Source organism: Notothenia rossii, assembly GCF_949606895.1.
Source record: "Notothenia rossii genome assembly, chromosome: 11".
NCBI lineage: Eukaryota > Metazoa > Chordata > Actinopteri > Perciformes > Nototheniidae > Notothenia > Notothenia rossii.
The window spans coordinates 60,063,850-60,075,420 of NC_136910.1; the positions used below are offsets into that span (position 1 = coordinate 60,063,850).

General features: G+C 48.0%; 1 protein-coding gene across 1 annotated transcript; it reads left to right on the forward strand.

The window, feature by feature from the left end:
- The first annotated feature begins 51 nt into the window (after positions 1-51).
- On the forward strand, positions 52-11,026 carry hsdl2 (hydroxysteroid dehydrogenase like 2). The gene is made up of 11 exons (XM_079656764.1): positions 52-210; positions 820-983; positions 2,787-2,885; positions 3,000-3,114; positions 3,282-3,385; positions 3,468-3,566; positions 3,723-3,917; positions 3,990-4,061; positions 4,148-4,294; positions 7,840-7,968; positions 10,723-11,026. Exons 1-11 carry the CDS (start codon positions 194-196, stop codon positions 10,836-10,838), a joined length of 1,257 nt encoding a protein of 418 aa, XP_079512890.1. The 5' UTR covers positions 52-193; the 3' UTR covers positions 10,839-11,026.
- Positions 11,027-11,571: the final 545 nt, after the last annotated feature.

Genomic DNA, 11,571 nt, shown 5'->3' on the forward strand with positions numbered 1-11,571 from the left:
TATTTATAACTTCAGTATGTCGGTGTTACACATCTCTTCGTCTATATGCATCTTTGGATGCAGACCGGAAGTGGGCAGAGTGGATGACTTCCGGTATGCTGCAGGATCTTTGTAAAGTGGGTGAAAGGTGAAGAAGAAGAACAGGCTGTCATTCAGAGGACCAGAAGAACCAGAGAACCAGAAGACCGTCATCATGCTGCAGAACACAGGGTGAGTCCGCATAACCCGGCCCACTGACAGCCGAGAGAGACCCGAACAGAGAGTTATTCAGGTCTCTCCTCGGGTCTCTCCTCGGGTGCGTTTAACCTCCAGTCTGCTCCTCTCTCGCCTCTCCGGGATTCCGTTTTTTAATAAACGGCAGAGAACCCGGTCCACTAACAGCTGGAACAGAGAGAGAGTTATTCGGGTATCTACTCGGGTCTCCTCGGGTGTGTTTAACGTTCAGTCTGCTCCTCTCTCGCCTCTCAGGGATTCCGTTTCTTTAATCTGTTTATTAAACGGCCCAGAGTCCTGTTCTGGAGCTTCTGTTGTTCCGACCTTTCACCCAGAAACTCTACCTCTGTATTTTAGTGACGCATTCCACGTCCTTTCACAATAAGAGCCGTGTCATTATCCAACCTGTTCAGTCCTTTCACAATAAGAGCCGTGTCATTAGCCAACCTGTTCCGTCCTTTCACAATAAGAGCCTTGTCATTATCCAACCTGTTCAGTCCTTTCACAATAAGAGCCGTGTCATTATCCAACCCGTTCAGTCAGCTGCACGCTCTTCATCACATGATCTTATGTTAGCATGTGTTAGCATCCCTCTCTGTGTTTCAGGAAGCTGCGGGGCTGCACGCTCTTCATCACGGGAGCGAGTCGAGGCATCGGGAAGGCGATCGCTCTGAAGGCGGCGCGAGACGGAGCGAACATCGTGATTGCTGCCAAGACAGCAGAACCTCATCCAAAACTACCAGGGACCATCTATAGTGCTGCCAAGGAGGGTGAGCTAACAAGCCAATGCTAACAACACACAGCCCCGCCAAGGAGGGTGAGCTAACAAGCCAATGCTAACAACACACAGCCCCGCCAAGGAGGGTGAGCTAACAGGCTAATGCTAACAACACACAGCCCCGCCAAGGAGGGTGAGCTAACAGGCTAATGCTAACAACACACAGCCCGCCAAGGAGGGTGAGCTAACAGGCTAATGCTAACAACACACAGCCCCGCCAAGGAGGGTGAGCTAACAGGCTAATGCTAACAACACACAGCCCCGCCAAGGAGGGTGAGCTAACAAGCCAATGCTAACAACACACAGCCCCGCCAAGGAGGGTGAGCTAACAGGCTAATGCTAACAACACACAGCCCCGCCAAGGAGGGTGAGCTAACAAGCCAATGCTAACAACACACAGCCCCGCCAAGGAGGGTGAGCTAACAGGCTAATGCTAACAACACACAGCCCCGCCAAGGAGGGTGAGCTAACAGGCTAATGCTAACAACACACAGCCCGCCAAGGAGGGTGAGCAAACAGGCTAATGCTAACAACACACAGCCCCGCCAAGGAGAGTGAGCTAACAGGCTAATGCTAACAACACACAGCCCCCCCAAGGAGGGTGAGCTAACAGGCTAATGCTAACAACACACAGCCCCGCCAAGGAGGGTGAGCGAACAGGCTAATGCTAACAACACACAGCCCGCCAAGGAGGGTGAGCTAACAGGCTAATGCTAACAACACACAGCCCCGCCAAGGAGGGTGAGCTAACAGGCTAATGCTAACAACACACAGCCCCGCCAAGGAGAGTGAGCTAACAGGCTAATGCTAACAACACACAGCCCCCCCAAGGAGGGTGAGCTAACAGGCTAATGCTAACAACACACAGCCCCGCCAAGGAGGGTGAGCTAACAGGCTAATGCTAACAACACACAGCCCGCCAAGGAGGGTGAGCGAACAGGCTAATGCTAACAACACACAGCCCCGCCAAGGAGGGTGAGCTAACAGGCTAATGCTAACAACACACAGCCCCGCCAAGGAGGGTGAGCTAACAGGCTAATGCTAACAACACACAGCCCGCCAAGGAGGGTGAGCGAACAGGCTAATGCTAACAACACACAGCCCCCCCAAGGAGGGTGAGCTAACAGGCTAATGCTAACAACACACAGCCCGCCAAGGAGGGTGAGCAAACAGGCTAATGCTAACAACACACAGCCCGCCAAGGAGGGTGAGCAAACAGGCTAATGCTAACAACACACAGCCCCCCCAAGGAGGGTGAGCTAACAGGCTAATGCTAACAACACACAGCCCGCCAAGGAGGGTGAGCGAACAGGCTAATGCTAACAACACACAGCCCCGCCAAGGAGGGTGAGCTAACAGGCTAATGCTAACAACACACAGCCCGCCAAGGAGGGTGAGCGGACAGGCTAATGCTAACAACACACAGCCCCCCCAAGGAGGGTGAGCTAACAGGCTAATGCTAACAACACACAGCCCGCCAAGGAGGGTGAGCTAACAGGCTAATGCTAACAACACACAGCCCGCCAAGGAGGGTGAGCGAACAGGCTAATGCTAACAACACACAGCCCCGCCAAGGAGAGTGAGCTAACAGGCTAATGCTAACAACACACAGCCGTACCAAGAAGGGTGAACTAACAGGCTAACGTTAACAACACACAGCCCCGCCAAGGAGGGTGAGCTAACAGGCTAATGCTAACACACTGCAGGAAGTAAAACGTAATTCATACAAATATAATATAAAGTATAACGTGTGTGTGCGGCGTCTCTCTCTCTCTCTCTCTCTCTCTCTCTCTAGTGGAGGAGGCGGGGGGGCAGGCGTTAGCATGTGTTGTTGATATTCGTGACGAGCAGCAGGTCGGAGACGCTGTTCAAAAAGCCATCGAGAGATTCGGAGGTAAGACGTTAAAACATTAAAACTCCTGAGAAATAAAACAACAGGAAGTCATAAATGCTGATGTAGCCCCGCGCCCTCACTGACATCATTACTGTGCTGCTCTCTGATTGGCAGGAATTGACATCCTGGTGAACAACGCGTCCGCCATCAGCCTCACAGGGACTCTGGAGACTCCTCTGAAGAGAGTGGACCTGATGCTGGGGATCAACCTGAGGGGGACATATTTAACGTAACACACGCACTGAGACACACACACACTCACTCACACACTCACTCACTCACTCACTCACTCACACACACACACACACACACACACACACACACACACACTCACACTCACACTCACACTCACACTCACACAGTCTCGTTCTCCTGACATCCTGTGTGTGTGAGCAGGTCTAAGCTGGTTCTTCCTCACCTGCTGAAGAGTCGTTCTCCTCACATCCTGAATCTGTCTCCGCCTCTCAACCTGAACCCCATCTGGTTCAAGAACCACACAGGTGACCATAGCAGTAACCATAGCAACCAGCCAGCATCCCATCATGCACCTGTACTCTACTGACCCTCTGTTTGTGTCTGAAGCCTACACCATGGCTAAGTACGGCATGTCCATGTGTGTCCTGGGGATGGCCGAGGAGTTCAGAGGTCAGGTGGCCGTCAACGCTCTGTGGCCCAAAACGGGTAATATTCATATATTTATATTATTAGGGTTAGGGTCTGAGACCAGAGCCCTGTGCCACAGCTAGAGGGTGTGGCTTAGGGTTAGTGATGTGGCACCCTTTTGTGTAATGTGTGTATAATCTGTATAATGTGTGTGATTGTATCCGTGTGTGTCAGCGATCCAGACGGCAGCAATGGAGATGTTGGGGGGGGAGGGCGTCTCTAAGCAGTGCCGCACGGTGGACATCATGGCCGACGCTGCGTACGCTGTCCTCTCTCGAGGGACCGACTTCACAGGGAACTTCCTGGTGGACGAAGACGTCCTGAGACAGCAGGGGGTCCAAGACTTTGAGCAGTACGCTGTGCAGCCAGGTGAGCTAACGAGCTAACAGAGCCAACACACTCATCAGCTGGTACTCATGCTGGCCTCTGATTGGTCCACAGGTCACCCCCTGCTGCCAGACTTCTTCCTGGACGACGCCCCTGAGACGCTGGTGGAGAAGATGGAGCAACACGGTGAACACATGTTATTAAAAATATGTTATCCTTAAGATGGCCATGTTTACTGTAAGTGTTAACCAGGTGTTATCTCCTGTTGCTAGGGGCGACCCCAGCCTTCAGACCCCCAACATCATCGGCCACGCCCCTCTCTGGAGGACCAATAGAAAACACCTTCGACGCCATCAAGGCGGTGATCAACGAAGATGTTATCAAGACGACGCAGGGCATCTACCAGTTCGACCTCTCAGGTAACCGTCATGTGTTCATGTTCTTGGGAGTCGGGAGGGATTTTAATTTATTCCGGCAAATTACTCAGACCCACTAATTGACCTAACAGAAGTTATTAAGTCTATGTATCTATCCTCTAAACCGGTGATAATAAAAAGCACATTCAAACTTTCATTCAATAAATCAATTCACGTACACATCTATAATAATAATAATAATAATGCGTTTTATTTATATAGCGCTTTTCACAGCTCAAAGATGCTTTACAGTATGAGGGAGGGTAGGCAAACAAGTAAGTAGAGTAAAAAAAAAAAAAGGCAGTCAAGAGGAAGTTGACTGAGAGGGGGGGGGGCTTATGGGTAGACAGAGTTGAAAAGATGTGTTTTGAGGCGGGACTGAAAGACTGAGGGACTCGGAGTCACGGAGATCTTGGGGGAGGGAGTTCCAGAGCCTAGGAGCTGCCACTGAGAAGGCTCTGTCCCCAAAGCTGCAGAGTGTGGATGTGGGAGTGTATAGGAGTCCGGCTGCGGTGGATCTGAGGGACTGTGGGGGTTGATGAGGAGTGAGAAGGTTTGTGAGATAAGGGGGGGCCAGATGATGGAGTGCTTTGTAGGTGAGGACCAGAACTTTGTAGTTGATGCGATGGGAGACAGGAAGCCAGTGGAGGTCTTTGAGGACTGGGCTGATGTGATGCCATGATTTGGTATGCGTGAGGAGACGTGCAGATGCATTTTAAACCCGTTGGAGTCTGTTGAGGGATGTAGTGCTGATGCCGTAAAGAAGTGAGTTGCAGTAGTCAAGGCGGGAGGAAATGAAGGCATGGATTAGTCGTTCGGCTGCGGGGCGGGTGAGAGAGGGTAGGATTTTTGCAATATTGCGGAGGTGGAAAAATTAGGTTTTGACTGTTTGGAGGATGTGAGGTTCGAGGGAGAGGGTGGGGTCAAAGATTACGCCAAGGTTGCGTGCCTGATTGGAGGGGGAAACAATGGTGCCATCGATGGTGAGTGTGATGCTAGTGACCTTGCTGAGGGTGGATTTGGAGCCGATTAGGAGGAGATCTGTTTTGTTGCTGTTCAGTTTGAGGAGGTTATGTTGCATCCAAGTTTTAATAGCTGTCAGACAGGAATCGATGTGGGTAAGGGGGGGGTTATGGAGGGGTTTGGTGCTGAGGTAGATCTGAGTGTCATCAGCATAGCAGTGCAAGTCCAGGTTGAAGTGGCGGAGTATCTGACCGAGGGGCAGGATGTAAATGATGAAGAGGAGGGGGCCAAGTACTGATCCTTGAGGAACGCCTTGGGCGACTAAGGCTGTGGCAGAGGAGTGGTTGGGGAGGGAGATGAAGTGGGATCGTTCAGTGAGGTAGGACTGGAGCCATCTGAGTGCAATACCTTCAATACCAATGTCCCTGAGTCGGGTGAGCAGGATGTTGTGGCTCACGGTATCGAAGGCTGCACTCAGGTCGAGGAGGATGAGAATATTGAGGGAACCAGTGTCAGCAGAGGTGAGGAGGTCATTGAGGACTTTGACGAGTGCAGTTTCTGTACTGCGGTGAGGACGAAATCCAGACTGAAGGGGTTCATAAAGCTGGTTGGTTTGGAGATGGCAGTGAATTTGTTTGGCTACAATGCGTTCAAGAGTTTTTGAGAGGAATGGTAGGTTGGAGATGGGGCGGTAATTAGTGAGGGAGGAGGGATCAAGACCAGGTTTTTTGAGGATTGGAGTAACGGCAGCAGTTTTGAAGGCAGAGGGGACGGTTCCATGGGACGGCGAGGAGTTGAAAAGGTTAGCAAGATAGGGGCAGAGGACGGGGAGGCAGGACTTCAGGAGAGGAGTGGGTAGAGGGTCAAGGGAGCAGGTTGTGGGATTTGAGGAACCGATCAGATGGAGTATTTCAAGTGGGGTAACCAGGTTGAACTGGGAGAGGCGGCGCTGGGGAGGAGGAGTCAGGAGGTCAAAGGAGATGGGGGGGAGAAGCGGTGGAGGTTGGGGGAGATGCTTGTATATCAGATGGAGCTGAGTAGAAGTGGGTAATAGTAATTTTGTCTGCGAAAAACTGGAAGAATGAGCTGCAAGTAGCGGAAGTAGAAGTAGGGAGGTTATCAGCACGGGGTTTGAAGAGCTTGTTAACTGTGGAGAAGAGGGTCCTGGGGTCACGGGAGGGATCAGTGAAGATGTTGGAGAGGTAGGCAGATTTAGCGGCAATAAGAGCATCTTTGCAATGTTGAATTGTATGAGTTTGTGGTCGGAGAGGGGAAATGGGCAAGGGTGGAGGTCAATCACTGGGAGGTTGGTAGAGCAGACAAGATCAAGAATGTGTCCTTTGTCATGGGTGGGGAAGGTGACATGTTGGGTGATAGAGAAATTGTCCAGTAGGGTTGTGAATTCGGATGCCAGCTTGCAGGTGGGTGAGTCAATGTGAATGTTGAGGTCACCGAGTAGTAACAGACGTTGAGACAGACCGAATCTGAGCAGAGGGCGTGGAATCCACTCCAGGTATTTGAGCCAGCTCTGAGCAGAGGGCGGTGGAATCCACTCCAGGTATTTGGGCCAGCTCTGAGCAGAGGGCGGTGGAATCCACTCCAGGTATTTGAGCCAGCTCTGAGCAGAGGGCGGTGGAATCCACTCCAGGTATTTGAGCCAGCTCTGAGCAGAGGGCGGTGGAATCCACTCCAGGTATTTGGGCCAGCTCTGAGCAGAGGGCGGTGGAATCCACTCCAGGTATTTGAGCCAGCTCTGAGCAGAGGGCGGTGGAAACCACTCCAGGTATTTGGGCCAGCTCTGAGCAGAGGGCGGTGGAATCCACTCCAGGTATTTGAGCCAGCTCTGAGCAGAGGGCGGTGGAATCCACTCCAGGTATTTGAGCCAGCTCTGAGCAGAGGGCGGTGGAATCCACTCCAGGTATTTGGGCCAGCTCTGAGCAGAGGGCGGTGGAATCCACTCCAGGTATTTGGGCCAGCTCTGAGCAGAGGGCGGTGGAAACCACTCCAGGCTGGTTATTTGATGGATGGTGCAGCGTTAGCAGATGGGCTACAATGGCAGGTGTAGCAGGGTAGAAAACCAAAGCGTCGGTCAAAAATGGCAATCGGGTGTAACAAATGTGTCCAGATCAGAACACTTAATTCACAGAATAATTAGAAAACTATAGCAGTAGAAAGTGGTCAGAAACTCTTAGATTTACACAAAGAAAGACGAGATTTTCGGACAGAGAAGCGGTGAACAGTCAGCGCCAGCGTCCTCTCACGCCGTAGAGATGTCTTTATATCCTCATAAGGAGTTAAGTATTCAATCTGATATGGAGATCTCAACAATGTCCTCATAAGGAGATGTCTTTATGTCCTCATAAGGAGATGTCTTTATGTCCTCATAAGGAGATGTGTTTATGTCCTTATAAGGAGATGTCTTTATGTCCTCATAAGGAGATGTGTTTATGTCCTTATAAGGAGATGTATTTATGTCCTCATAAGGAGATGTGTTTATGTCCTTATAAGGAGATGTATTTATGTTTCTTTATGTCCTCATAAGGAGATGTTGAGTTTAAATTGTTATGTGTTTATATGTTTATAAGGTGAGAATGCGGGCGTCTGGTTCCTGGACCTGAAGAGCGGGTCCGGGGGGGCGGGACCTGGTCAGCCGCCCGTCAAAGCGGATGTCGTCATGACGATGGACTCAGCCGACTTCACCAAGATGTTTGCAGGTATTCAGCCGACACACCTGTTGACTAATACTGTTACAGTATGATGTTAACTTTAGCTTTTAGCCGCTAACCGCTACAGTATGATGTTAACTGTTAGCAGCTAACCGCTACAGTATGATGCTAACTTTAGCTGTTAGCCACTAACTGCTACAGTATGATGCTAACTTTAGCTGTTAGCCGCTAACCGCTACAGTATGATGTTAACTTTAGCTTTTAGCCGCTAACCGCTACAGTATGATGTTAACTGTTAGCAGCTAACCGCTACAGTATGATGCTAACTTTAGCTGTTAGCCACTAACTGCTACAGTATGATGCTAACTTTAGCTGTTAGCCGCTAACTGCTACAGTATGATGCTAACTTTAGCTGTTAGCCGCAAACCGCTACAGTATGATGTTAACTGTTAGCAGCTAACCGCTACAGTATGATGCTAACTTTAGCTGTTAGCCACTAACTGCTACAGTATGATGCTAACTTTAGCTGTTAGCCGCTAACTGCTACAGTATGATGCTAACTTTAGCTGTTAGCCGCTAACCGATACAGTATAATGTTAACTTTAGCTTTTAGCCGCTAACCGCTACAGTATGATGTTAACTGTTAGCAGCTAACCGCTACAGTATGATGCTAACTTTAGCTGTAAGCCGCTGACCGCTACAGTATAATGTTAACTTTAGATTTTAGCCGCTAACCGATACAGTATGATGTTAACTGTTAGCAGCTAACCGCTACAGTATGATCAGGGTTGCCAACTCTCACGCATCTGGCGTGTGACACCAGTTTCACTCTCAATCTCACGCTCTCAAAACTATTCTCACGCCAAAAAGAAGAATACCTAAGACTATAAACGGTTTTGAAAACTTTTGTCACGTAGTGATCGTCTTCTCAATAGAACATCTTTGATAATGTCTTCTGGCCAATCAGAATCAAGATGACGGCGTGGTGTTGTTGCAGGAAGTCCTGACGGAGAATACTTTGGCTGTAGTACATCTCTACATACATCCTGTTGATAGAAATCAACACGTAATGAAATAAGACCCCAGGTTTGATGAGTGATAGGTGTGTGGGCTGTCTTTCATTTTGACACACAGAACAATGGGGGCTATCCACCCTTATCCACAAAGTAAAGTCATTCCCAGCCTCTCCCCTCTTCTCTCTGTGAGGAGCAGGAGGTTCAGCTTTCAGAACAAAGTAACACAAAAGTTAAATGGCATTCATTTGTTTAAATGTGTCGTGTAGTAATAGATTTATTTATTTTCTTCTCAAGAGATTACCAGAATGTGTATTTCATGTTAGTATTTCAAAAAAATCTCCTGGGGGAGAATCCCCCCAGACCCCCCTGCAGGGGTTGGGTTTTCAACTCTTTCACCTGTGGGGAGATTGCAGGATTGGCTCCAGGTCGCCCTTTTTATTTACTAGAAGACAAATGTGCCTTTTTATTTCATACAGTTCAATTTGGATTGAGACAGGGAAATAATCTAAACCTCACGCGTGGCGTTTCACTGTCAAGGGGAGCGTGTATGTAATTACATTGCAAATACTGACTTGAGCCCCCCGACTGGATGGGTTAGCCCTACCATAGATTACCCAACACAGATACTCTGGAGATACTGCCGACCCGCATTGATCTAAGATCCAGTAGAAATGATAGGCCAAAATAGAGTCAAAGACTATATAAGAGTGAGAGTGTGTTAATTAATATATTTGGCAGTTTGGAGTAAGTCTGTAGATTTGTTTGTGTGTGTGTGTTTCATGTACAGGCCTCTCACGATAATTAATTTTGTTGGATACATTTTCCCGGAAATTATTGCGATAAACGATAATATTGTCGGCACCGTTGTATGACCATTTGAGACCACTGACATCATGATAATATATAATAATAATTCAAGTACATCCTTTCAAACTGCTAGTCACATCCTCAAGTAAATGGCAATTTATTGAGTTCTTTTTTATTTATCGTACGATAAGTCAATTCATTGCTTATCGCGACATGCACATAATAAAACAGTGGAAACAAACATGTGTTTGCTTTTCATTAGTGAATGAAACTGTGTGCCCTTTAGAGTCTGTTTCCAATGTTGTGTATTTGTATATATTATATATCCTATATATATGCTAAGGTCCCGCTGCTGACACGATAGCAGTCATTTTGTGCGCATATGTGTGATTAAACCCATGATATCAAAATCTCACTCCAGCCAGGTACCCAAAGTTGGCAACCCTGGTATGATGCTAACTTTAGCTGTTAGCCACTAACTGCTACAGTATGATGCTAACTTTAGCTGTTAGCCGCTAACTGCTACAGTATGATGCTAACTTTAGCTGTTAGCCGCTAACTGCTACAGTATGATGCTAACTTTAGCTGTTAGCCGCTAACTGCTACAGTATGATGCTAACTTTAGCTGTTAGCCACTAACTGCTACAGTATGATGCTAACTTTAGCTGTTAGCCACTAACTGCTACAGTATGATGCTAACTTTAGCTGTTAGCCGCTAACTGCTACAGTATGATGCTAACTTTAGCTTTTAGCCGCTAACTGCTACAGTATGATGCTAACTTTAGCTGTTAGCCGCTAACTGCTACAGTATGATGCTAACTTTAGCTGTTAGCCGCTAACTGCTACAGTATGATGCTAACTTTAGCTGTTAGCCGCTAACCGATACAGTATGATGTTAACTTTAGCTTTTAGCCGCTAATCGATACAGTATGATGCGTTCAGGCTCTCTCTGTACAAACGGTAACTCTGTGTTCTGCAGGGCAGCTGAAGCCCACCATGGCCTTCATGGGGGGGAAACTGAGGATCAAAGGAGACATGGCACTCGCTCTGAAGCTGGAGAAGCTGATGGGGAGGATGAACAAGGCCAAGCTGTGAGGAGGAGACAAGGAGACGTGTTCAAAAGAGTTTAATAAAGTTTTAATAACGTTTCACACTGAGATATCCAGGAACTCACACTTAGTGATTAAAGATGGTGGTCAGGTGATCTGATCAGGAAGTGTGTCTGGTCAGGTGATCTGATCAGGAAGTGTTTTTATGTGAATAATAAAACCTGCATTATTAAACCGGCGTCTGATTATTATTATTATTATTATCCGTTAGTAATGAATAAACTGTCATTAATTACTCCATAAAATGTTTAATGTGTTCCTCACAATTTCCTTAAAACACGAGGAACACCTGGGTATGAGACACGAGGAACACCTGGGTATGAGACACGAGGAACACCTGGATATGAGACACGAGGAACACCTGGATATAAGACACGAGGAACACCTGGATATAAGACACGAGGAACACCTGGATATACAACACGAGGAACACCTGGGTACGAGATACGAGGAACACCTGGGTACGAGACACGAGGAACACCTGGATATACAACATGTCACATTTGAATGGGTTAATAACAAGGGGACTTTAATAAAGGGGATGTGTGTGAAGCCACCTCGGTATTAACCAGATACTGATTCAGACTTCCTGTCCACCTTCAAAATAAGTTTGTTTTTGTGATGATGTAACTCTTTAAACTCCTCGAGACATTCAGCTCTTCTTTATTGAATCACTTTCCCGTGTTGTTTACACAGGTGTGTTGTTTACACTGTGTTGT